Below are 26757 nucleotides of genomic sequence, written 5' to 3'. Positions count from 1 at the left end.
TCACTTTTCTTCTAAACCTCTCACATTGTATTTTTCTACTTTGTTGTTCCTAAGTCCATTTTTTTCCCCCTTCATCAAAAATCTCTCATGTCCATCCCTTAAAATTCTTCACCCAAGTGCCATCCGGATTTGGATACAATGGAGATGAACCCTGTTGGAAGCAGCAGGGTAAGACACAACGGCTCTGCCCTCTCAGAAATAACAAATGACGTGCTCTCTTTGGGTCTGTGCAGCAGTTGGGAGAAGCGGCGAAGCTGGCACCTTTTCACTGCACCATGGCAGAGACAATGAAGAATTGCCTCTAATTCTTTGTGACACAAAAGAAGACAGGAGAGGAAAAATCCACGGCCACCTTCATCTTAAGTTCCTTCTTCCTGCCAGAGCAGGGTGATTGTGGCGTTTCCTGCATGCTGTGGCTTAAGAGAGGAAAAGCAGAGGTATTTCAAATACCAAACGTTCCCAAGAAACAGTCCTCAACAGTGTCATCTATGGGTCAAAAACTCCTTAAAAGAATAAAAAGTAGCCTTTAAAGCAAAGGAATCAATACGTGTTATAAACACTACATTTCCTTTGAAAGTTTGTATTGCTGTACTTTCAACTGCCAGCATCACTTCCCAGTACCAAGTGTCCTTTTCTTATTATCAAAGCAAAGAAATATTTATATCCTCAGGACTTCCATCTGCAAATTAAAAGAAAGCATTTAAAAAATGTAAACTATAAATGAACCAGTGACTGGAATTTATTTCTGAAAACACTGCGTCGAGTTACTAACAAGTTTCTAACAGAGTCAGCTCTTTTAAATTATTTCCATTACTAGTGATCTATTGACAAGTAAGCTCACCTTCTTTAATTTTTCTGTTGCAAACGGATTTCAAGGTGTCTGTTCTTGTTGCACACTGCCTCCTATTTTCTTCATAATTTGCAGATACACTGTAAAAATCATTGGGAATTTCTAGCTAAAGTGAAGAAAATACGCCAAAGATCTAAGCTCAACAAAGGTGGCCATTTCTAACAGCTTATAGCAAACACAAACAACACAGCTGGCAGCTGAATGCTACAAACGGGGCCCCATAAACAGGGCTCAGCGATTTTGTTTAAGATCACAAGCTCCCAACCAACACTTGTGCCACAGAAGAATGTCCATTAGTTGCTATAAAAGCAAAATTGGTAGGGCTTTGTGATTGAGGGGACAGCCCAACAGGCACACAGGAGCTGACAAACACCAACACACTGGAGAGTAGTATAAATTCTTTAATTTGAGTAATTGCCACTCTTTTTTTTTTTCTCTCTCTCCCTAATATAAAAGCACATTTCATTTTAGTTAAAAACATTTTCTTCTGTGCTACACTGAATCACTTTCACATTTATTTTCAGGTTTAGCTCCCAGTAGCCTCTCTGCATAGCATCCAGTATGATCTTATATCATGAAGGAGAAAGCAAAATGCCCGAAACAGTAGCTAGAGCTGTTTTGTCCAACTGTTGTTTTCTTTAACATTTTGTTCAGTGTATGGAAAGATGCTAACCTTTCTGGGCTATCTTAACCGCGGTGATGTGGGTGCAAAGTAAATGAGATTTAGTAGATATGTTTCTGTTGTCATTACTGAACTTCATATGCTTTGCAATGTAGGCAACATGTTTTATTTCTGTTAACTTGAAAGAGGTTTCTGTCTTATTGTTGCAATTTATTAAGGGCAAACAATCTAGGGCTTATAATAGGCCTGTAGGCAGAACAAAGCCCTTGTCAAATGGAAGGGTTGGCTGCTCAGCTGGGTAGCATGTAAATGTGCAAAAAGAACTGTTCTGTTCAAAGACACTAGACATGCTTTTTAAATAAAACATCTCCTATAATTGAGAGTTGCCATTTAAGTGTTGTGTCGGAAATGTTAATTTTTTAGAAAATAATTTAACTGAAGAAAGCGGATTCTAATGCTTTTTTTTTTTTTTTTTTTTTTTTTTGGGTAAACTCAGAATAAGCAAACCCTCACATACCACTAAGGTTACTAGAGCCCAAACATCATATGCTTCTATACTGGCAGTTTATTTTCATTATATATCACTGTGCTACGCAAGTTAGAATAAGTTCACTGTGTGAACTTGATCTTATCCACAGCATATATTTGGGTTTGGTTTTTATACAAGACATTGACGTAGTATCATGTCTCAAAAAGTAAGACAGTTTCTCATCATACAGCTCATTTTAAATTTCTCATTATGTGCCTCCTTTGCAAGAGCTGAAATTAAAGTGACAGATAAAGATAACAACATAATAGGCGTTTTTTTGAGCACTGTTCCACTTGGGCACTGATAGTCCTTTTTTCCTCTGCTGCTGAAACGTATAATCAGGACAGTATCATCAATTAGATTTTTCACTTTAACTTTTCATAATGTTTCCAGACTTCGCTATTTGGCAAAGACAATTGGGACAGATTTCTTTATTTTTTCCTCTGGCCTAAGACTCAAAACCCCCCACTTCCCAAACTGTTACCACCGAAGAGTTTATTAAATGGCTGAAAAAGACAGCTGGTCCCACCATCTGTTAAAAATTTTCAGGGGCCAAATGAAACAGGTTACACCTTTAGCCATGCCAAGTCTTCCAATACCCCCTCCCTCTCACAGCCTGTGGAGGGCTAATCTGAATTTCACGCTCTGATTTTGCTATTGCTAATGTCTGAGCTTCTTATGTGCGCTTCTTGTAGTTGCTTATATTAGTTCTCGAGCAGCAACAAAAGCGATCCTCTCCTTTCAACCTCGCTCATTTGCAATCAACGGAATCCTGGGTCTATGGTCTCCTTTACAATAAGATACTGTACCTTGAAGGAAACCCACAGAGAACCTAATATCAGACTTCTTGGAGAAACAGTGAAAACCCAGGGTACATTTCTGTTGTTTTGCAGCCACTTTTCTATAAATGCTAATGGAAGTAATTCAGATGTGCCAACAAAGGCAGAATCTGCAACACACTGCAGGTGTGAGGGGGCTGAAACAAAGGGGATGCTAACCCTAATGGTATTTCTTGTCATTAACAATTCTTTGATGTTCCTACTCCAAGCTCTCTTTTATCTTGTAGTTTTTCAGCCATCTTTGTTAACATGCAGTGCAACTAAATCTTTTTTTTCCCCTAACCTTTAAAGACATCTGCAAAATGTTTATGCTAAGTTAGTTTCCATAGCATCTTTCTGTAACTCACATTGAAGTAAAATGAGATAAAGCTTGCAAGGTTATTATTAAAACATCAGTAAGTTCCTATCATTAAGTGAAAGGAGCAGATCGATAAAAGAAACTCTTAATGTTACTTTAATAAGGATGAGTTTCTCCTAACATGACTGGGGATTAACTTCGGTGTAACAGAAGTGGTGTTTATAATATAGCAGCTCTGTTGATAAGAAGCAGTTGGTTTTACTTGGGCTCATTAAGAAAAGACAAATCACAAATATTTCAATTTTAAGAGATCAGTAACTTCCTGTACTAAAGAGCCTTTCACAATGAAAGATATTTAGGGGCATTTTAATTCTCCAGAAGGGATTTTTCTACCGCTAAGTGGGCAATGGCATTCAGTCAAGGTGCTGTAGGTGGAGTTTCTCTGTATCCATCTGTCTTTCCATGACTTACAGATGGAAAAACACTGTGTCTTTTAAAGTGTTCAACTCAGTAGGATGACAGTGAAATGAAATGAACAATCAAAGCACATAAGATGCCAACCTGAACTACTGCACAGCACTACTAGCAGACCCAGAGCTATGCTCTCATCCCACCGGTCATGTCCTGTTAGATCACGTCCCATTCTATCACAGTCTGTTGCATTATTGTTGCAGCATGCTGGAATGTTAAATGAGCAACACGATCAATCAATACCAATTTCCAATTGGAATTCAACTGTAAATCTGCATTGAGTTCAAAATGCTGAAGACTCCAACACAAGTAATCACAAGATACAGTTTCATGTAGCCTCTCATTTTGCTTTTCTTTCAAAACTTCATTTCTAACAGATCAATGTTATGAAATAAATTGTCTCTGCTTGCATTAAATACAGGAATTATCTTTGAATGTGAAAGTGAGCTTTCATCATACCAATCCTATCAAGAATACAAAGAACACTGGTTACATTCACTATTTCTCTTTTAGTTTACTTTCATCTCGAGACACAGAGACAAAGCAGTGGCAGTGTCCTTAATATACTGCCTTGTCCCAAGTTTCAGCTGTGTGGACTGACAGATTAAGCAGCCTCTCTTGCTTCACCAACAGCATTCAGCAGTCTTAGAAATCTGTATGAGAACTGGGGATCTTAGATTATCAATTTTCTCAAATTATTAGATTATTTGTAATTATGCTTCTTAGCTGAGCTCATTCCTGCGGTGGTAGAAATTACAAAATCAGAAGTTTCTGTTTCAAGGATGTTGTGATCTCAGTAGGAGCTGCTCTGTCAGATCAGCCTTTACCTAACTGCTCCAGTTGCATTAACTGCGTTTTTTCTTGCTTGTACCTGGGAGCAGCAGTAAGAACAGAAAGCAGTGAATAAACTACATCACACCATTTGTGAAAACACCTCTTCTACATTCCCCTCTCCTTGCTAAGGACTCCAGCAGCAATTCCGTATCATCACCTCCCAGAATAGAGAGCTCTATGAGAATCACATCCACCAGAACCACAAAGCCCTGCCACCCCATCCCAGGCTCAGCCATCCCATCTGCACATCTCACATCAGAATACCCCTCTTCTGCTATTGTTTTAGACAGATATCTTCACCTGACACTTGCCATGATCCATAGGATGATAATTTTGGGACACAGCCTAGACAGGTTTCCCTCCCTCCCAGTTCTGTGCTCCAGCCCAGCTGACTGCCTCCAGTCTGTGTTGTGGCCATACTGGTTTTGCTGAGAGCTTCAAATCCAGTGTTCACTGGAGACTGTTCAGAAACTGGGACTTCGGTCTTCTGCAGAACACAAATGTTAATCTACCTACTTGCCATCTCCATTTCCCAACAACCTTACAAAATGCTATTTAAATTGTGGAAAAATAATCTTTCTCTGCAACTTAGTTAAAAAAATAGGGCTCTCAAAAAAAGCAAGGGATTTAATCTACTGCTAGCCTGATCAATAATATGTAATCTAGTTTGTGGAAACGTAACTCCAAGATGTGTTTTTCACTTATCTGTTCCTATGTCCTCTAGCATCACAGCACAAATGCTACAGTAAACATTCCCCCAGTAACACACTGCATGTATTTATTTTTCTGACTGATACTGGATTTATGCGTGTAATAAAATAATTTCCAATAATTCTTGGGAAATTCATTAAGATGAATCATGGCATCAGCCTGAGTTTGAAGACACAGTGTGCTATTATTTTGAATTGTTGGCCTCTTCCCTCCACAGTTCCAGTCCCAGCACAAAGGAGACACAAAGCCTCTCACTGACTTTATAACCCCTAGTTCAGACCTAGAGGGCTGCTCCCAGGTCTTGGCTTCTTACAGCATCCTGTGCCGCTTCTGTCAGTCTGAAATCCTGCTTTGCTGTCATGCAGAAACATTTTCTGTTAACTAAGCATTCTGCTACAACTCCTCTCGGGGGTGAACTGTCTTAAAAGGCACACTAGCAAAACATACTTCTGATGCTAGCAATAAAATTGACATTATTTTTAATATCTCGTTATCTGAGTAAAAAGGAGGATAGGTAAGGTTATCAGATGCCATGTCTTGTGCATATACCAGAACTAAAACTACTTAGTTGTTTCCTACAGAGGATGACACTTCTGTGCCATATGGCCTTATTTTAAATCGTATGTACTATTATGTATCTGGTTAACCAGAAGACATTAAAAAATGCCAGAGTTTGGTTGTCTCCCAAAATTCTCCTTCTGTTTTGAGAAAAAAAAATTAGGAATGAGAAGTAAGAATATGGTTGACTTCAGTTATTTATTTCATTGCTAACTCTTTTACAGTACAAAAGCAACATCCCTGTGCATGTTCAATTCTTTTAAGAGAAAGGATCTAAGTATTCAAATATAACCTTAAACACAAGCAAACAAACAAAAAAGGCAACATTTAAGCTTGGGGCTTAAATCTGATTTTACATAAATACAAATCTGATATAAAATAGCAACTTGTACCACTCAGATACCTTGACTTCCAGTCCTTTGCTTCCACTACAAAATTACCTTCTTACTCCCTGTCCATAATGTCAAATATCTTTTTGCGTAACTGTGTACTTCTTCATTTTTGCTGAAAAAGAAACTTGTGAATTTCTACTTACAGTTATGGACTTGAGCTCTAAAATGTGAGAGTTGATCATCTGTTCTCATACATGTGAAACCAAGTAAAGATCAATAGATACTGAAATGAGAGCACTGAGCATTAATGCTGTGGGAACTGGGCATGTATTGCATATATTGCTCCATCAGAGACAGCCACATTACCAGGTATATGAAACACCTTGATTTCCTACAGTTTACTGAGTTCAATATTGAATAAGACTGCTAGATCTGTAGACACTACATTTCTTCTACTTTTAATTTTTAATATTGTCTACATTTAAAGCTGTGTCTGTTTTTAAACAGAATAGAATATGTAAGTAAATAAAAACATTTTCTATCACTGTAATGGATGTTGGTTATACCAACAAAGGTTAAAAATCATTCAGTTAAGACTACTGTTAAATAAGATACAGCAAAAGTTGAAGAGACTTAAGTATGGAAAATAGCAACACGAAGAGACTTCTTACAAATCCTTATGGTCTGTAGCCATTTATATGGAATGAGAAGTGCATCAGAGGTGTGTAAAAAGTAGTGTGAAGAAAATAACTGGTAGCTCCTTCTTACTCGCTGACAATGCTGTTAGAAGGTGCCCTATTCCATTAGAAAGGACCATGTTTAAATAAATTCATTCTCTTTAAACCTCAAACAAAAAAATCCACTTTGTTTGCGTGTGCCATGCACAGTTCTCATAACCACAACATACCAGAAGTTAGGAACTCGGTGGAATTAAAAGATGATGGGATAATTACTTGGAAGTACAAACACAGTTATATAATATAGAACAAAATATTACGTGAGAATACATTTCTAAAAGCATTATGCAACTACAGTAAATAACACAAGACAATCAGTAGCTGTTCAGTACTGGGGGAAAAGTATCTACTGCTTAAAAAATGTGGCCATTGCCACCAAAAGGAACATCAGCTTTTGGTCTGACTGGTCTCAGCAAAGTTTCTAGTTTTACATTATATAGATGTATATTTTATAAGCTTCTAAGTAACAGCTCCTCAGTTGGTGCGATGGGGACTACTTAAAAGATCCTCAGTACACAAAAGCCCTTTCCACCACTCTTATGGCATATGGGTGAGGGAGGTCACAGTGGGGGCAAATTTAAGAGGGCTGCAGTTTACTCCTATTCTAAGGTCCCTTTATGTTACTGAAGTGATGTAAATGTTTAAGTGAGAAGCAAGTTTAAAATTACCAAATGAAAGGGACTAATCTCCAAAAGCTCCCTGCCCAATGTGTGTTGGCACAGAGAGTTTTCATGCTGCCAGAGCTGGAAGGCAGAACTGGCTGCTAGTGCCATTAGGGTCTGCGGAAGGGTCTACTAAAATCTCTTGTTGGTCGTCACTCTTTACTCTCCCATTCACTGAAATGTGTTAAATGTATTACAGACACGGTCCATGAAATTTTCTTTTTCATAACAGGATTCAAAGTCTTTTATAAAATATTAAGAACAGGATGTTATGAACTATTAAGCAAAACACATTAATATTTCAGGACAATATACGTGAAAGAAAATAAATCAGAATGCAATAATAAATAATAAACCAATTGAGAAAATCTGAGCAGTTTGTGCTGATGTGCTCACTGACCACGACCATCAGACTGACATGTCTCCTGCACTGCTTCTCCCTATTTCTTGGGGCACATTATTCATCTGTGTTTGTATCCCATCTCATATATTTTCAGAACTATCTTTTTTAAAATTCTTTTTTTTTTTTTTTGCACATTTAACTGTGAAAATCTGTTCTGCCAACTGGTCACCAGCAGCACAATGTTGAGGAGATGGCCCTTAATAATCTAAAGGGATACATGTGCACTAAAGTAAAGATGAAGAAAACCCATTTCAAGAGCGTTACGTGGTGAGTATGAAGTGAGTCAGCCAAACAGCATATGAAGAAAGGGGTAAGTTACGAAACAAAGCCAAGCACAGACCAGCTTTATGCACAGTTCTGACTCAGAACGCATAGCTCCGCAGTGGTTCTCAGATAGTAACTTCAAATAAAAATATTAGTGACATTAAATCAATGTGAAAAGTTATATCAGATGTAGATAGTGGAATTTCATATGACAAGGAAAATGTTATATTTTACCCTTTCCATTCAATTCAAGAGTGCTCAAAATATGACATAAGATCTTTTGAAGTCCATTTCTGATGACTAAGATTGATGCGAACTCAATAATAGGGAAGAAGAAACAGAAGAACCTAAGGAATGCATCTAGAGAGCGTTTACCTTTTGTTTGTGCTTGTTATTTAATATTCTGAAGCTGTGAACTCGGCCCATTCAACAAAGCACTTAATCATAACCTGAAATTTCATTGGTTTCAGCAGGACTTGGGTTTCAGCTTAAGTGTTTTTCTGAATTATAAATTACTTTTTTAGTTCTCTTTACTTCCTTATGAAATTAATACAACTGCTCCTCATAATGCATTACTCAGTGTAAGACAAGCTTTTGGTTAATAGACACATGATGTAATATCTAACTGGAAGGCTTGCTTCTGTTTAACTGAAACAACTGATGAACTCTCACTATACATAATAATGATGTGCACTGCACTAAAATAAAACATTATTTTCCCAGTGAAACTTTGTTATCAGAAAGGAGAGATGAAACCACAAAGCACCAACACTGCTAGAGCTCCCTAAGACCTATGCCAATATAAGAACATAGTTTAGTTATGGAACTGTTTTTTAAAAAAAGCCATTTTCCATCCAGATATGTTGCAGATTAATGGGCCTGGAGAATGTATGCATTATGTAGGAAAAGATGTTATTTTTGATGAGGGATCATAGCAAATACTTCTTGTTATATTCTGACAAAAAGTAAAGAAAACTGACCTTTATGTATGAATTCATATAAACTGCCATTCATGGTTGTAGTGCATCTTCTAATCTACATCTGCAGCTACTCACCAATTTAATGAGTCCTTAAGTTTTAAAGGCTCTAAAGCCCACACCCGGATGTACAGCAGAAGAGAGTAAGGAGTGAACTAAAGGACTGTTGCCTCTTGCAACTATTGTCACGCTGTGAGAGAAAAGTGAATGAAAGCTTGTCCTTGGAACAACAGAGTCCTCTTGTTCTCATCTGCCCTGTCCTGACTTCACTACTGGTTTTATTCGATGAGACAAAACTTCTGCTGAACTATCTACCTTTAAACCCTATTCCAGCCTAGGAATGCTCTGGCCACATTTGCCTCTTGTTTCCTATGCCATTTTTCCTCATCCTGTGGTCAAAAAGATGGATCCAATGAACTTGGATTGCAAGAAATTCTGTAGCACTCCAAATGAGCATGGACTGCACCTCCACAAGGAGGAAGGTTTGTTAGCACAGGTCATGGCACTCACTGGAGGGGAAATGAAAACAAGCATCAACATTAGATCTGTATAAAAAATGGTCAGATTTACTCAGCATCATTTATCAAAAATTAAATCTGCTCAAAATGATTTTTTGAGGCAGTACACATAAGAAAATTTTATTTCCATAAGTTTTTACAGGAGATGTACAGAAAAGAAAGAATTGTCACAGATCAAAACTGTGGGTCAGAAGCTGAAAGGAAAGCAAAGTAGTCAGCTTTTCCACAGAAGCTGTTACCAGCAAAGTGTCTCTGTTCCATAGGAATTAGCAATGGTTTCACTAGGAATTTGGAAAAAAAGTGAAAAGCAAGTAGAAAAATTTGCAGGTGACATTATTTCATGTTACATACAAGAGAGCTGTGGAAGTGGAGGAATCACTCAAGCACAGAGATTAAGCCCAGGTTAAGCAAGATATGAGATACTTGCACAGATAACAAGAATACCTAGTCATAATGATGGTTTCAGTCAAAAGGGCTATATGAAGCAATCTGAAGTCAGATTCAGTCATCTAATATTAGCATTAAAACTGTTTTGCTTCTTGTATTTGAAATAGTTTTTCTATTTATTCTATTTATTCTATCTACGGCAAACTAATGCATCATAAGAAAAAATACTTATGAAGTACATTAAGACACGCATTACTTTAGATGAATTTACTCTGCACATTTTTGTAATATTAAAAACCATTCACAGCATGCAAAGTTATAAATAATAGAGTTTTAATATTAAACTAAGGAAATATAGAACATTTTCACCGTAACCCCAAAAGATGCTTTTTAGTACAGTGTTCTTCTAATATAGATCAGTTCCTTGATCTTATTTTCCACACAGCAGTTGTGCCAGCACAACAGACGGGATGGCACAGGCTGGAAACAGCAGCTGGGGGAGTGGGGAGGAAGGAGCTGGATCTGCGTGAACTAACCTTGCTGCTAAGGAAATGTGCTGGTTAACATCAACACGTACAGGTAGTGCTGCTTCCTTTACTGGAATTGCTTACAGAAATACAATTTGTATCTGCAAAACCAGATCTAAATTACTGAAAGGAAGTTGCTAACTGAATGTCTATTTTTTTTAATGGATTACATAAGCAAGCACAAAGTTAATTAGAAGAGATTACCGGCAAGAAAATACTCTTACCAGTGTTAGTCAACAGAATAAGTTCAGCTTTGAGCAAAAGACACTCCTCTTGAAGAAGGAGGAGATGGGGAACTGAGACAGCTGTCATCTTCAGGGATAGATTCAACAGCTGACAGTGATTTGTAATACTCATCCTCTCCATCAAGCACTTTGATTTGGCTTGAAAGAAAACAAACAACATTTATTAAGTTAAAAAATCAATTATGTCAATATCTCCAGAAACAGAAACTTCTCTATGGATGCAAAAATGAAGGGTGCTAATGCAAGAAAGGAAAAAAAAGGCTAGACTGATTTGATCAGAAAGGTGTAGCTTTTACACGTGCCTTTTATGTTTCTTCTGCTGCTACTGCTTATGATTGGAATCTGAATGGTTCTAAGGATCAGTGAAAGGCAATACAGTTTTTCTTTTTTAGCTATACAGAATGATAGACAAACTGTTTGCATCAAATGGGCATTTCACTCAAGCAATGGGGGTTGGGTTTTTTTTGTCTGTACCATATATGTGGTATTATTTTGGTAATGCATTTCAGCTGACAGTTTACTGTGCATATGAACCAAAGAACACATCACTAATTTTTGGGCAAAGCCTTATTGACACCAAGGGTCTTTCATTTTCTGGTGAAGTATGCTGAGCACTGAAGTCTCATATCAGTACTTTTGTTCCCAAAACAGGAATACAGACTTTTTAAAATAGTGGGGAGAAATTGAGTTAATCAGATTCTGCTCAGTCATGCAAAATTTTGGGCTTTAACCTTGACCCAAAGACCTTCTATTCATCTGATTATATTCAGAAGATCGATTAACAAGTGAGAAAATATTACATAAGCTTCTAATGTAATCTTGGAGTAGATGCCTTTGCAAGATCCGGTATATACTGGTCCTCACCAATCCGTGTCACCAGTCAGCGAAATGTTTTCATCACTCAAAAGTAGCCAGTTGGACTTTCATAGACTGTTTTCAATTTGTACCTATTTCCAGGTGGTAATTGTCCACATGACAACAAGAACTGACTCAGCTGAATTGAGAAGAAGCAACACTCTCTTGGGATGAGGGGCCTCTTAAAACCTGTTCCCCCAAGGAAGGCTGAAACCCACTGTGAGTGAAGAGCTGCAAAGCTGGTCATATTCTAGGTTAGAGAACTTCAGGTTAAATACCTTTCATCTGACACCACTCATTAGGGGCAAACACATTGTAAAACATAAAGGTTATTTTTGTAGGAGTACTCAGAGAAAGCTGGGGAGCTGTTTTGAAAGAATCAGTTCTAGTATCTGCAGACAGCACTACATATGAGTTTTACATTTGCTTCTGTAGAAAACGTCCAATGTCAGTGCACAGAGATATGTTAATTGTTTATTTTTAGAAGCCTCTCTAGAAAGTTTTGCATATTCTGTAATATCACAAAGGACTTCTTCTGTTTACAGTTGCTTAGAACTAAGAAGATAGATATTTACCCAAGTTTTCTTGGCTTCCTCTTGCTCCCTTGATATTCTAGAGTTCCCTGTGGAGAGGGCCAAGAACACACAGTCAAAGCAAAGCAGCAAGTCGTTAATTTTTAATTCAAAGTGATTTTGTGTTGAATGCAAGCAGATGCTGATAATATCAGAAGTCACAGCATAATTTTTTTGATCAAAGGGCTCAAGTGAGCCTGATGAAGCATGCATCTTGCTCGTCTTTGATAAACCACATCAATTATTCACCGTGAAGGCAGACATCCTGACATGAAAGCAACAGATAAAGAGCATAAGCACATGTTCAAGACGAGAGCAGAAGAACGTGGGGGTGGGGCTGGAGGGGCTGAAACAGGTATTAATAACAGAATTATTAACTGGAAACAAAGCCAGTAAAACAGCTTTATTGCCACTTTGAACTCACATTTAACTGGTTATAGTACATGTTGTCCTCAGGGCTATTCAGCATTTTGGGCTGCTGACATCGTCGACGAGGTGTTCTCAGCTTCTGTTCAAGACAGTTTTCTGAACCTACAGTAAGATAATACTATTTAGTTTTAAGCTGTGCCAGGTGCTGTGAACGTCTTAGGATATTTTAGTCAGTAAACAGTCCTTTCTTCTGTCCCATTTGGTCCCAGATCTATTAGCAAGTCTATCCTATTCAAAGTGAGCACAAGAAACTTGGGAAGTCTTTGTTTTCTGTTTTGAAACTTAGTTCAAACACAAGTTTTTAAGCATAGCTTCACTTTTACTTTTAAAACCCTTTTTTTTATGCTTCCCTCTGTACAAATCACACAGCTCCGTATTCCTTTCACTCTTTATCTGAGTATCTTCTGCTATCTAAGCAGGAAATGAGGATACTGTGACCAGCTAGGGATACATCCTTCAGCAGCAGCAAAGACGTTTTTCTACAGTAGGAGGTAATAAAGCTCTTTGACTTATGAGACTTACTCTATTATCACCATTTTTATTATATAGAAAGGCTACTTTTTGATGTGGCTCTCTGCTTAATCGGAGTAATCAAACTAGTTTGGAATTACACTTTCTTAATATAATTTGTGGTGTGCTGTAGAGTAACAGTTGCTTAAAGCCATCTGGAAAGCAGAGGCTAAAGATGAAGGAAATATTTTGGAAAGGAAAGATTCTGAAAAGAACTGACAGCCTTTTTATTTTCATTTGTCTTTTTTTTCTCATGTTAAGGACGAAAGACATTATGGTGCACTGCATTATATTTCACCAGGAGTTTCTGCAGCACATCTTTCAGATTACCAGAACAAGTGCTTTCAGGACAAAACAGAAGCACTATTTACTGAAAGACAGAGTGGTGGGTAAAGAAAGCTCATTCATTTTCCACATAATTCTCTCAATATCTTTGACTTTTCTGACATTTCCCTCCTAAAAATTATTTTAATGACAGTGTGAACAGAGAGTTTTTGGTGGCACATTTGCACTACGTACTGCATGGGAAATGTGATCTGACACAAAGGAACAGCACAAAGATCAAGCAGTGCAGGAGCTCCTTTTAAGCATTTCAAACCTGAAGTCAGTGTGCGTTGTGCAGATGTAGGGCTCACATCCCACAAATCCATGTTTAAGATTTGTTGTTAACAAGCAGGTAAACAAAGAAGGTCTATCACATACTCAGGATCACAGTCTGCAAATACTGCATTTTTCTGCAGTTACTGAGGGAGGTATAGGAGGTGGTTGCACTTGGGCCCTTGCAGCCGGAGGACTGACTGTTCTATATTTTCTTTCACTGTCTTTTTTCTGTCTCCACGGTCAAATCTCTAAGATATAGTCTCTTGGAAACTATCGAACTGTGGTTCTTGTTGCGGAAGAGGATCACTTACTCTGAGCCCACCATCATCTTCCCACACAATGCCTGGAATTGATGGCAAGTTAAATGGCACCAGGGAGCTGACTGTAGAGTTAGGTCTCAAATTAAAAATTATTTTATAGAGAAGGGTTACATTTTTTCATTAATAAAAAATAAATTTTTAACTAATATGCTTGTACTGCTTGCTAATTATGATACCCAAACCTTCCGTGATTTATACTTTTCAAGTTCAGTAAACCTTTCTATTCTATCTCAATAGACTGTGACAGCTGACCCCGCTACTTCCATTGTATAAAACCAGACAAGGCAGAAGCTGCTCCAGAAAATGCTTGAAGACTTGTGGAACTTGGGTTCCCAAGTGCTATTCATGTCTTTGGAAAGTTTTTTTTTCCGTTACATTTAGATAGCAGATAATGGTAACCTTCTCTCTGAAATCTCTGACAGTTTTTGCCAAAGGCTTGCTGCAGCCATGTTCTGTTCTCTCTGTTTGCCGTGAAAGTTATTCAAATTGACCTTAGAGCGTTCTGCCATATCAGGTCAGTAGGCATTCCAATCTTTGCAAGAAATGTGTTCAATTGCAAGGCCATACAAATTCCTTTTTTCAACAATGTAATTCTTGAATAACTCTCCAAAAATCACTTTTTTCAGTCTATCAAGAGGTCGGTATGAAAAAAGTCCCAGGCCTCACAGTTATTCATACTTTCACACATCTCTCTGCAGCTTGCCAAAAGTATACACCACATAAATATTTGTAACTTCTCAAACAGTACTGCAACATGATGGGGGAGGGGGGGGAGGGTTCTTGTGTCCTTTCCCCCAGGATGCTGTTGAGGCCTTCATGTTATTTTTCAAAACATCTGTATGGTCTTCATTTTTAAAATGTCTTTTATTCATTAGGATTTTGAAACACTAATATTTTGTTCTAGCTTTTTATATTGATGCTTAATTATTCCTGTGTATTCCATGGGTGGTCTGCAGCTTGTGTCCTCCAAAGGAAATACCCTTTCAGTGGGCCCATTTATCTTAGCATTTAGCAGCATACTACACGAACAGTAAAAGATCTGGTAACATTTATCATAAACTACCATATCTGGAGAAAACTGCATTAACATGTGCTCAACACTCAGCAGTTGAATAGGCAGTTTAAATGGTGTTCTATAACATTTTGCTTTGATGGCAAACTTAAAGCATCCAATAGGAAAAGCTAAAAGCAGCAGCACCAATGTCATTACCAGTGCATTATTTGTGTTGCACCTCAATTGCGCCAAGAGCCCAGCACGCCCAGACTCCCAAGTTTCCTACAGATTCACAATTTGGATAAGAGAGTGCACACATGCACTTCCTTCAGGCTGTCCTGTAGCACTAGCCTGAACTAGCCAAGTAGGGTAACTGCCTCCCTTTTGTCCAGAAGAAAACTTTTCTTCCAGTGAGCAGAAAATGTTCACGTAGTAATTTCCCAATCTCAATTAATAAATCCTTCATGACAGCACATAAATAACAAAGTAAATCTCCTCCTGACAAGCTTGCTATGTCAGCTGATCTGGCCAGCATAGGACAGACTGAGGTTCTAAGTGTCCTCCTTTCCTTGCTTGAAGCTAAGCAAACATCCCTAAATCATAGAATGGCTAGGTTGGAACAGACCTCAAAGATTACGTAGCTTGAACTCCCCTGCCACAGGCAGGGCTGCCGAGCACAAGATCATTCTGCCCAGAGACCCATCAAACTTGGTCTTGAACACCTTCACCCACAGCTTTTCTGAGCAGCCTGTACCAGTGTCTCACCACCCTACGAGTGAAGAATTTCTTCCTTAATGTTGCTCACAGTGAAGGGAATTAGAAACTGGCAAATGGATAAATTTAACTATAAAGTACGTACTTATAACTAAACAATCCAATGGGGTTTCTATTTAATCCTCTTCTATTACTACAGTCTATTCTTCTTATTCATCAGTTACGGCAGAGACCAGGGGCTTGCACTGCTCAGACAGATTACGAAGATGTGTGTTTTCAAGTAAACGTAAAGTCAGACATTTAAGTTACATTTTTTAGAACTGGGAATTGCACAATTGGAAAATGGCACCTCCAGGAAGACTTGGGAATCCTATGTATATTCTGCTGAGCATCAAGTAGATTGGGAGCAAAGTGGAGTGCTACTCCACAGAAACAAGGCAAGGGTTCTACCATTGACTGCAGAATTGTTTTAGAGAGAGCCCTGTAAACTGCAGAATGTTTTGAGAACAATTTGAGATCTGGAAAATTTGCTTTACAGTCAACAAAAATTAAAATGTGATGTTCCATTGTTTCAAAAGAAGGATAAGAATGTTTTGAAGCAAGCCTAAGCTCCTGTATAGAAGGATTACTGGTGGTGGAGGGCTTTTTACTCTAGGAAACACAGGCCTGAAATGCCTGAAGGCCACGAGAGGAAGAAAAATCCAATTTAAATACGGCACAAAGTGAAAGCAATCAGACAGGAAAAAAAAAATTAGCAGTACGATGGAAATTCAAGATGAGATTGGAAGGTTTTAGAAAAGCTATACTTTAACTAAAGCTGAAGTTAAAAACTATTCAAGATACCAGATGGGTCTCTTCTCACCTAATGTGAATTCATTTCTTTGTGGGTCAATCTGCAGAAGATTTTTTGTAGATTTTTTGATTTCTGGTATCTACTTTCACCTTTCAATTTCCATGCATTTCTTCTTGGTTTTTGTATGGTTGAAACAAATATTTTTCTTCAGTTAGCCATCACATCCACCACATTGACACTTTTCATGAGATCCAAGTTTGAAGTTTGAAGTGAATGAGTTTGAAGAAGATTAGCAAGTTTCATATGCCATACCTTATTTAGATGATTTTCTGTTTAGAAATTCATTCTTTCAATAAACTGCAAAAGACTTTCTCAAAGCTGCACAAGCTGACAGCCAGATATGGGGAAAGACTTTGAAATGCTCTTTAGCTACAAGACAAGGACTTCTGCACCGAGGATTTGGGCCCTGACTGATGCTTACAGAACAGCTGAAAAACCTGGAAAAAAAAAAATATGTTTTTCGGATGACTTCCTGTGAGGCGTACGACTTCACTCTGATACTTAGAGAAAATCTCATTTAGATGTCCCATTTGCCCTGCTTGTCTCAATATTGAAAACTTGTAGACAGGCCCTGGGCATACTCTTCAGAGGAACTACAATCATCATTCCTGCTCCTGAAATGAAGTTGGGGTCTTCTTCAACTTTTCATGATTAAGTCCTTGCTTCAAAAACCTCATGATGCTGGTGATCTTGCCAAACACTTCTAATTCTTCCTATCTGGTGAATTCTGCTAAGAAAATGGTGACCTGCATTTGGAAGTTGTAAAATCCACAGATGCGAATCAGGTTGTCTTAAGACTGGTACAGCACAGAGAGGGCACTAAATTCTGGATGACATCTTACTTTTAGCAAGGAATGCACCGAAGGGATCTTTGCCAATGCGCCAGTGCTACAAAGCAGGCTGCATCGCTGACTCCCTTGCTGAAGGGACTCCATCCACTCCAATACATACTGAGGAGTGGAGTAGAGCAATCAGTTTATTTCTGAAGCCATTCACCCAAAAAAGGTTTGGAAGGCCTTGTATTTTTCTGTTTCAGGTGAACACAAACTTAACAACACAGGATGAGCAGTCCTTCTGTAATTACTCAGACACAGGGAGATTTATCGTATGAGGAGAAAGAGCAGCTCGGTACAGAAAATGGGGCCATATTTATTATTAACACAGTAAGCAAATAAAGTAGATAAGTCAGTATGACCAAGAAAAATAGTAAGCATGTGTCTGATTTCCAATCTATAATATCAGACGAAACATGAAAGTGCAACCCTTAATTATAAGCAAATATTAGCACAGACTCATGGGATCTCATCATAACATCTCAAGGTCTACATTCATGAAAATTTAAGCAATGTTTAAAATCATGTTAATTTGTTCTTTGTTTGTTTCTTTTCCTGCCAGTCTAATTTATTCCAAAAGACTTTGGTTCTCAAATCTGGATATATTGATCATGCCTATGTAAAGCATTGTAATAGCCTGGGGAGAAGACTTTTTGTGGAAAAAAAACTGTCTTTGTTCTCTTTTGATAATTTATATTTATTTTGATGTTTTCAAACATTTCCAGTTCTGAATCATTTTTCAAGCAGCAAGTTAACTTCACTGTTTCTCTTGAAGTCTTGGGCAAATTCAGAGATGACCTCACACACAATGATAATATACATTCTCCTCCTGGACTGGCTGCTAAGTGGGTAATTAGGTGCAGCATGCTGATTTCAAGGAACGGCTACATTTTCTTCTGTGCCATACAAGTCTCTTCAAGAAAAGGACCCAAGGGGCTAGTGATTCTGGTCCCACTCGTATCAGTACTAAACGAGAGCGACTGAGCATCGCTTATGCAGTAAAAATGCTGTAACTGATCTAGGCTTTGTGATTTTAATTATTTCAGCTTCATTTTTAAAGAAGGGAAATTTACAAAGAGTAACATACTGCTGTCAGGCCACAAGTGTTCACACAAACATTTTCGCTTTCTCATTCTGACGGTTCTCCACCCTTTGCAAAAATTTGCATCACACCTTAATTGCAAAAGGGAAGAAAAATAAAAAACTTGCTGGAGAAGCAGAGTGAATACTCAGGTAGTTACACTGAGCTATACTCAGTCAGTGAACTCAGTGAACTCCTCTTGTGCCTGCCTGCCATACTTATGCCAGCCCAGACAACACTATCTTGCGCACCCCTGTATGAAACCACATTGTGACTGTAGCGCACAGAGACTCACAGCACAAGGTATCGGCACACTGCCTGTTACATGTTACCTACTTTGAATATGTTAGAAACAAGGACAGGATAATGGCTGTAATAGGCTTCACAGATCAAGTTCTGTAGAGTAATCCAATAGCTTCATATGGGAATAATGAAGTTACCAGGTCTATGCCATACATTATAAATATGAAGTATATTATAATAGTTTAAAAAACCCAACAACACCACAACAAGAATAACCAAAAAACAACCAAGAACAGGCGGCTGATGGAAAACACTATCTCTGAAATCAAAGACTGTCAGATGGGAAGAGAACACTACAGCTAGAAGACAGACAAAAAAGGTGAAAAATGAATCAAATATGATACTGAGAAACTAAAGAGTAGAAGAAAAAGAAAGAAACAACTACAAATGGTACAGCAGTAGAATCTAAGTTCTGGCAACAGAAGATTTGATTAATCTAGTAACATCATGAGCCTGGAGGCAAATTGGCAGATTTAATATTATTAACAATTGTAATTCTCTCCAGGACACCTCATACTTACCCAGCACTTCAATATGTTCAATAAGGCCATCCACTCTGTTGATATAGTGAGAAATAATACAATTGGGAACCATTCTTGCCACCAAATTCCCTTACTCCCATCCTCTACAGAGGAGTGTCCAGGAATATTTATAGGGGTCGGTACTTTTCATGCTGTTAGTGGCAGGCATGCATGGAAAGAACAATAAATCACACGTTCTTCAAGGAGTTGGAAGGCCTCAGCTCTTGCTCACTTGCAAAATATCCTACTGGAGCTTCGCTCAAGGGTTTCTAAGGAAAAAGCTGTTAACTAATTGAAAAATATATATCCATTAGTGCTTACGAAGAGAGATTAATTCTTAACAAATCCTGCAATTCCTATGCACTCAAAGCTCTTGCTTGGATTCAGTAGGTAAGAATAACAACTTAGATTTAATTATCTTCAGTGCAAAGTGCTTTGTGGTCTAAGTCTATAGCTCTAAATGTAGCTACCAGATTCACTGAAAACACAGAAAATCTGGAGGGGCAAGAAGTCCTATCATAGACAGTTATAAAACAAAACAAAATCGAGCTTCATGATCACCTCAGATCCCCCACACAACTGTGGTGAACTAGACTTCTGTTTATTCAGATGGAGTGTGTTCCTAATGCCAAGAGCCATAGACTGCTAGGGAAATTAATGTAGCCTCTTTGATGTCATGTGCATCCCAGAATCTGTAACACACTGCTAAAACTGTGAGCACAGCCTTTTGTTTATAGCCCTAAACAGAACCATTTGAATACACACACTGAAAGAGCTCGTAACAGGAGCAATGCGTTTTCTTCCACCCAGTGATTCATTACTTATGGCTTCGTTTTGGATACTGCAGTTCCATGCAAAGACATATGCTTTAGATTATAAAGCACATTAAGCAAATCATAAGTTTTTCAAGATGGTATGTAAAGGCTGTTTTTTGCATCTGTTTGTTGCCAAAGACCCAGATGATACTGTAATTAGAACAACAAATATTTTATGTGAAATCAATCATTTAGCTGTCTCTGAACCCCAAGACAATGACTTTGTCGGGAATACAAGATGCATAAATAGTTAGAATCTTGGCTTTGGTTGTTTTTTCCTCTTCCAACACAATTCTGATCCTTCAGTTTTTGTCAGTTCTTTCAGTTTCTATTGTGACTGACTTAAGTATAGAGTGAAAATGCAGAGATAAAACAAAGCATAACAAAGAACTAAACTGTCAGTGACTAACACAGAGGAGATCCAAACCTGTCATCAGATAGCTTCTGCAAGGACAGTCCTGAAGACACGTCTTCCTATAACCACTGAATATACACAATCTTTCAAGCGTCCTGCATGTAATAACATCTACAAGAGAGTTTCAGAGGTGTGACAAAAAGCCAGCTAACCAATCAAAGCCAAAGAGGTTTATATAAATGCAACTTTAATTTTAGGAAAAAAATCACGTGAAACCATTCTGAATCGATGAAGAAACGTTAACTGATTATTTTTCTTCTCATCCTTTTATATGACCCAAATACGTCCAATTTATATGTCCAAATACGACCCAAAGCAGTTACAGAAGCTGCTTTTTATTAGTTCTTTTCAGAAGAGACAGTTATTGATGAAAAACAGGATATTCCAGGTATGCTGGAGTTAGCACATATCACAGCACATTTCCCAGTCTTAGAAGACCTGTTTGATCCAGTAACTACCAGGTGATAAGAAATAGCTGTCTCACATTACCATGTGAAGTAATGCCTCTCCTGCTCTTTGAGTGATGCTGTATAATCAATATGAGTGACTGAAAAAATTTGCAGGAGGAAAGCCTACTGAAAGCAATTAAATACAAAGAGATCACTTCTGGATTGGGAAATCCCAGAGCCACCAGCCTAGCATGGTTTGAGGGTGTACTGGGCAAATCTCTCTGCTTGCTCTACTTTTACACTGTACTCCAAGTTTTTGCACTTGGTCATTCCTATAGAGAAAATTAAACTAAACAGACTATGCTCCTTGTTAAGTTTTCATTTGTGAGGCTTACAACTTTGAAACAATCAGGTAAGAAATCCACTCCAAATAAATGCAAGTAGCCCAGATCCCCAAGAAACACCTGAAGATCAGAGTCTTCAGCGCAAAGATGATCTCAAAATTAACATCTCATATTGTACTATGCATGCCTTTTTGATCACACTACATGAGATTAGCACGAGCTTCTGAAAAGCAGCAGGAGAATACTCACGCAAAGAGAAATAGGCAAACCAGGTATTCTTTAATTTTTCTAGACATGCCCAATTTTTTATTTCTGTAAGCATTAGTTTAAGATACTAGTCTTGAAAGATAAATTCTTGGAAGACTATACAGCCCAGAGGTTTGCTGTGACACAAGCTTTTCTCATCAGCAGTGTATCATAGCTGGGACTCAGCCTGTTGGTGCAGTTAATATATTTAGTGAAGTTAAGAAAACAGGATTAGAAAGAACCTCAAGTGACTGCATAGATTTCCTCATCTTCCGAAGTAAAATCACATACCATGATGAAGATATGAGAAGTTTTCAAAATTGCTCAGGTGCAAGAGATCTTTAAAAAAAAAAAGTATCATGACAGCATCATCAATTTCAGAAAAATCCTCCAATGTACAGCTGGATCTGTTAATGCACAAGATTTCAGACTGTGGATTGTGGATCTCTCAAGAACTATCATGTGCTAATACGCTTCGGATAATTCCCTGGACAGTTGGCATTGGTTCATCTTATTGATGCCAGCCATAAAGCATAGGGGGAAAAAGAACATAGAAATTAACACTGTGGTTAACTTTTGAAAATAAAAAGTCAAAATATTCAGTACATTAGAGACCAGTAACAGATCACAAATACCTTTCTAACACTGCTTCTCTACAGGGCCAAATGCAGAAGCTGCCAAAAATGCATCATACAAATGTAGGGAGCTGTGCAAGCAAAAGTAGGACAGGAGGCAATCTGTAAGTTCACAGTCTCTTACAATGTGGTTCATAACATGCACGTGTTTCAGAGTTGCTGTCCTAGCATATAGCCTGGATGCTTTTAAAAGTAATCCCTCACCTTCTTCCATACTGTAATAATAGCATTTTTATCCCATATCCTCAGAGATTAAGCCATTTGATTGACTTTGAATTCTGGACACACAGGAAATTTGTATTAATTTAGCATAATGATGAGGCACAATAAAGGCTCTGTGGAACCACAACAGCACGGTCTCTAAGGTTTTGTTCGTTACAGAAACACAATTTGCATATCTAAAGGCTTGAAACCATGGGTCCATATTGATACAAGTAGTATCTCAAATTTGAGCGTAGCAGATTCAGCATATATTTCAAAGAATAAATGGTAGAAGACCAAGATAAAACTCTCAGTAGATTTCTTCATTAAGAAAGGTTGTTTTTTTTTTTTTTTTTTTTTCCCTGAAATCAAGGTAGTTGGCAGCAGTAACTTTTAAAGGAAATATTAAAGCTTCACTGAAAAAGTGAAAAGCCACTAGTTAAAGATTTGCTTCCTGGTTGCTGAAGTCATTTGGTTTGAGATTGTCACTGCTGGAAGTGAAGAAGGTATCTAGGTAAAACAAAGGAAACTAATGCTATATGGCTGTGTGCTACAGAGACCCATTCTTTTAAGGGGGTGCAAATTGTTACCAGAACTCCTAACATTAGGCCTACAATTAGTGATGATTCCCAAACAATCTACAAACCAAACTCAGGCCAGCAAATTCCCAGGGAGTATTTTGAAAGAGAAACTGAAGAAGCATGAGCAAACTATTCAGTCAATAGCAGAAATAGAAAAATAAGTAGGACTGGAAAAAAACTTCAGGCATTGAAGGTGCTATTTGAACGAGCACCTAGTGCTTTCATCTCTTTCCGAATCTAAATCAGTTACCATTTACTTGTAACTTATGCTATGAATCTGTGCTATGTTAGAATGCTGACACAAAAACAAAGGGTCATTATGTCAAGACTCGAGGGCAGAGAGATGTAGTTCATTAACTTTCATCAAGAAAAGGTAGGTGAGAGCTTCTAGCAGTGGAATGGTCCACTCAGGAAACAGAAGAGGTGCTCAAAGAAAACTGAGGGAGCTCTGCCAAAAGCTTCAGCACCAGCATGCTCACTTTCCATAAAGTAGTTCTAGACTGTGTATTTCATGATTCCCAGCTGTACCATCTGCATTAAGAGTTTGGGAGTGAATTCAGAGCATCAGTTCTTTTCATCCAGTACTTCCCAAAAACATTTAAAAGAAACTTTGGAAAAGAAGTTCAGCTCACAGGAGCAGAGGAAGACATACATGTGTGCATATACAAATAAAGTGAATTAGCTGACTTTCTGATATTACAGTGACTAACTTACATGAAAATATGTTTTGTTTTGAAATTACACTTCTTGACAGGGCACAGCTTGCTGCAATACATCAGCCCACCGTGTCTTATTCCCCTCTGAACACAGCTTTGCATGCGAGTGTCACTTGTTTTAAATTAGTAGATTCTACAGGATTGAAGTTATTTTTCTTATGAACATACAACTGATTTTGGTGACTTTGATGACACTTTATTCCTCAAAGCTAAACAAATCCTCCTTTACCAGAGTGGCGATTTTCGGTTTCAAACTGAAACAATAACAGAGCTGCTTTTTTAAAAACGTTTCAGCTCACTCCTTCCTGAAAGGAAGGCTCCTTCGCAGTGTCTCAGTGCAGGTACACAAGATTTCTTGTCACTCCATACCAAATGATTTACAAAATTTACTTTGGGAGTTGATTCATTTTCTACTTCATAACTACTTGATTATTTTTTCAGCTCTTTCTTACAGTTCAGTACTACATTCTTGGCTGGAAATAAACTAATATATCCCTATAGAATAGCTCAAATTCTGTGTCCTGATTCTGCTCTTGGTCTGTGGATGCTACAGAGCTAACAAAGTTTGAATTAACACTTCATTTGCTACTGTGCACTATCTCCTTGTGTGAAAGATCATCAAAGGATCACACAGAGTTGCAATGTGAGTAAACTAGTACACTGCAAGTATACCTATTGCCATGCAATGCCACTTCTGATTTGTCTGTCACTGGTACACGAGCAGTCTGGCCATATTAACATAACACTGTTCCATAACATATCCTGCTTCTCAGTAGGACTAATTAGCTTAGGCACGGCACTGCACTCATCCAACTACACTGCCTCCAGGGTCTGATTCACAGCTTTGCAAAACACTGGCATGCGTGGAGTCACTATATCATAAATTTATATTATGGCTTATTCTACACTAACTTTCCCACGGAGACAAAACCTAAAAATCAGCTTTACCACTGTGAAGAGATTCAAAGTCTGCTGTAAGTAATGCTGCAGTAATACTGACAATATCCTGTCCCCAGCAGAAAGGCTCATATCCTGAGAGTGCTAAAAACGATGCACACTTTCACCACTAGAATTAGTACCTCTGAAGTCAGCCCCAACATTAAGCATATAAACAAGGGAACAAATGGAAAGTGCCATCAAACCACATTGATAATAATGTGGTTTAGAGAAATAGGATTAAAATAGAACTGTGTAATAGAATCTCAAACTCTCCCCTTTAGAAAGGACTGTCTTAATTATTTTGATCATTGAAAGATCCTGTGAAATAAAAAGGCCACAAGAAAAGAAAAATGAGTATTTCTCTTATTATAGAAGACATAAGCGATTTTAAAAGTCCAGTACTCCTTCTATCAATACAATACTTGAATTAACTCACAAAGCAGTTGGATTTCAGTGATAAGTGAGAACCATTCCCTTCCCACAAACACACAGTAACATGGAGGAGTACTCAGGTTAACCTCTGATGACAGTTTCTTACATTATATTTTTCAGTAATATAAGCTCAGAAATAACTTTTGGTTTTACAGAAAGTATAATCTTCACATGTAGCTGCTCAGTATTGTCTAAATTAAATGAATGTGAAACTGATGGGTGGACAGAGGCAAAATGAATATAATCAGCAAAATTTATGTTTTCAAATAAAGTACGAAACACACAAATCACTTTAAAGAGCCATATAAAATTATCATTTAGAAAAAGAAATTAAATCACAGTGTTGCAAAAAGCAAAAGATATGACCCGTGGACCACAAGTTACAGTTGTTTGCTTTCACAAGGTAGTATGGCAGGAAATTATCTCCTCGTCACGCATTTCATTTTTGATTAGGTGATTTTGCATTATTTGTAACTTCAAAAACCAGCCACAAAAATATGAGGTGCCAAGGACAATTTTTTTCTCTGAAAATACTATTCTCTGTAAGAAATCTGTCTCCAACACCACATACTGCAAAACAAGATTTTCAGTTTTTACTGCAGACACTTGTGTCAGCAATCTACATGAACTCAACGCATTATGTCATTCCATAATGACAGATCACTCAAGGCCTCATTTTCCTTAAGATAAAAGTTATTATTTAAAGATACATTGCTTTGTACTGCATCACCTGGCAGAGCCAGCAAAGGACTCGCATCCCCATCACACTCTTCTTTCCCTCATGGCTGCCAGGGCTGCTATCAATGTGAACAGAGAACTTGCAACACTGGCCTTGAGAAGAATGAATTTTCCTGTCATCTCTGCTGCAGAGTTTAAGTTAGATGCTTAATGATAATGCTGTAAACTTCAAACTACTTATTTCACTGGTGCTCAGCACACGGAAGGGAAGAGACACTCAATCACATTATGAAGAGCTGCATGATTTCTTTCTCCCTTGATACAAGAAGCAGCAGTGGCTGATGCCAGTGTGCAAGGCAGATTCGAGTCCTCAGGCACCAGCCCACAGAAAGGAGGCTGAGCTCTTCTGAGTCTATCCTGTTATGAAACAGCACGGCTGGAGAGGAGTCAAGGAGACTAGGATCTGAGAGAACACACATGGACACCTTTTCTACCTTGATTTGTGGATGAGGAAAATATTCAGAAGTAAATGTTTCATGTCCTGTCATGAATCACATAATTGAAGAGAAGGCAAAATCCTGTACTTGGTGTAAAATCAAAGTGAGAAAAATAGTGATCCTGCCTGCAGCTGGATTTTCCTTATCATTTCAAAGAACTTTGGGTATTTATATAGTTACTAATTTTTAAAGAGAGACCAGTACAGCCACATAGCATGACATATTGAACTGCATCTTGCAGCATGTGATGCTGTTCTTCACTTTTCAGACTCCTTAACAATTCTCACTGAGTATAGCTCATGGTAACCTGGGGATAAGAAGTGCTTTGCTACACTCTGCTAAGTGTAATTACGATGGCATGTAGCCATACTTCTAACAATTAGTGAAGACTTAAACTATGGCATTTTAACTTGGTGTCCACCAGAAAAATGTAAATATTGTCCATACTCAATGGGAAAAACAAACAGAGTGAGTGACATCACAAGAAGTGTCTTTTTTAATGGCACCCAGAAAGCTCTTT

General features: G+C 38.0%; 1 protein-coding gene across 10 annotated transcripts in view; it reads right to left on the bottom strand.

Annotated features, from left to right (window-relative positions):
• Positions 1–5949: 5949 nt before the first annotated feature.
• The window catches only part of MYO3B (myosin IIIB), a 192889-nt gene continuing 172081 nt past the window's right edge, over positions 5950–26757 (bottom strand). For 5 of the 10 annotated variants that reach the window (XM_042874625.1, XM_042874626.1, XM_042874629.1 and 2 more), the window contains 3 exons: positions 12616–12722; positions 12195–12241; positions 9623–10902 (listed from right to left, as the gene is read on the bottom strand). In XM_042874625.1, coding sequence (XP_042730559.1) covers positions 10767–10902; positions 12195–12241; positions 12616–12722 — 290 coding nt within the window. In that variant the 3' untranslated portion in view covers positions 9623–10766. Of the gene's footprint in view, positions 9597–9621; positions 10903–12194; positions 12242–12615; positions 12723–26757 lie in introns of those variants that run through there. The other 5 variants (XM_042874627.1, XM_042874633.1, XM_042874623.1 and 2 more) reach the window with 4 other exon arrangements.

This window comes from Lagopus leucura, unplaced genomic scaffold (genome assembly GCF_019238085.1).
Source record: "Lagopus leucura isolate 7727_CA_CO unplaced genomic scaffold, USGS_WTPT01 Super-Scaffold_100012, whole genome shotgun sequence".
NCBI classification, from domain to species: Eukaryota; Metazoa; Chordata; class Aves; order Galliformes; family Phasianidae; genus Lagopus; species Lagopus leucura.
Note: the sequence above shows the minus strand (reverse complement) of the source record. Positions and strands in the feature narration are given on the sequence as shown.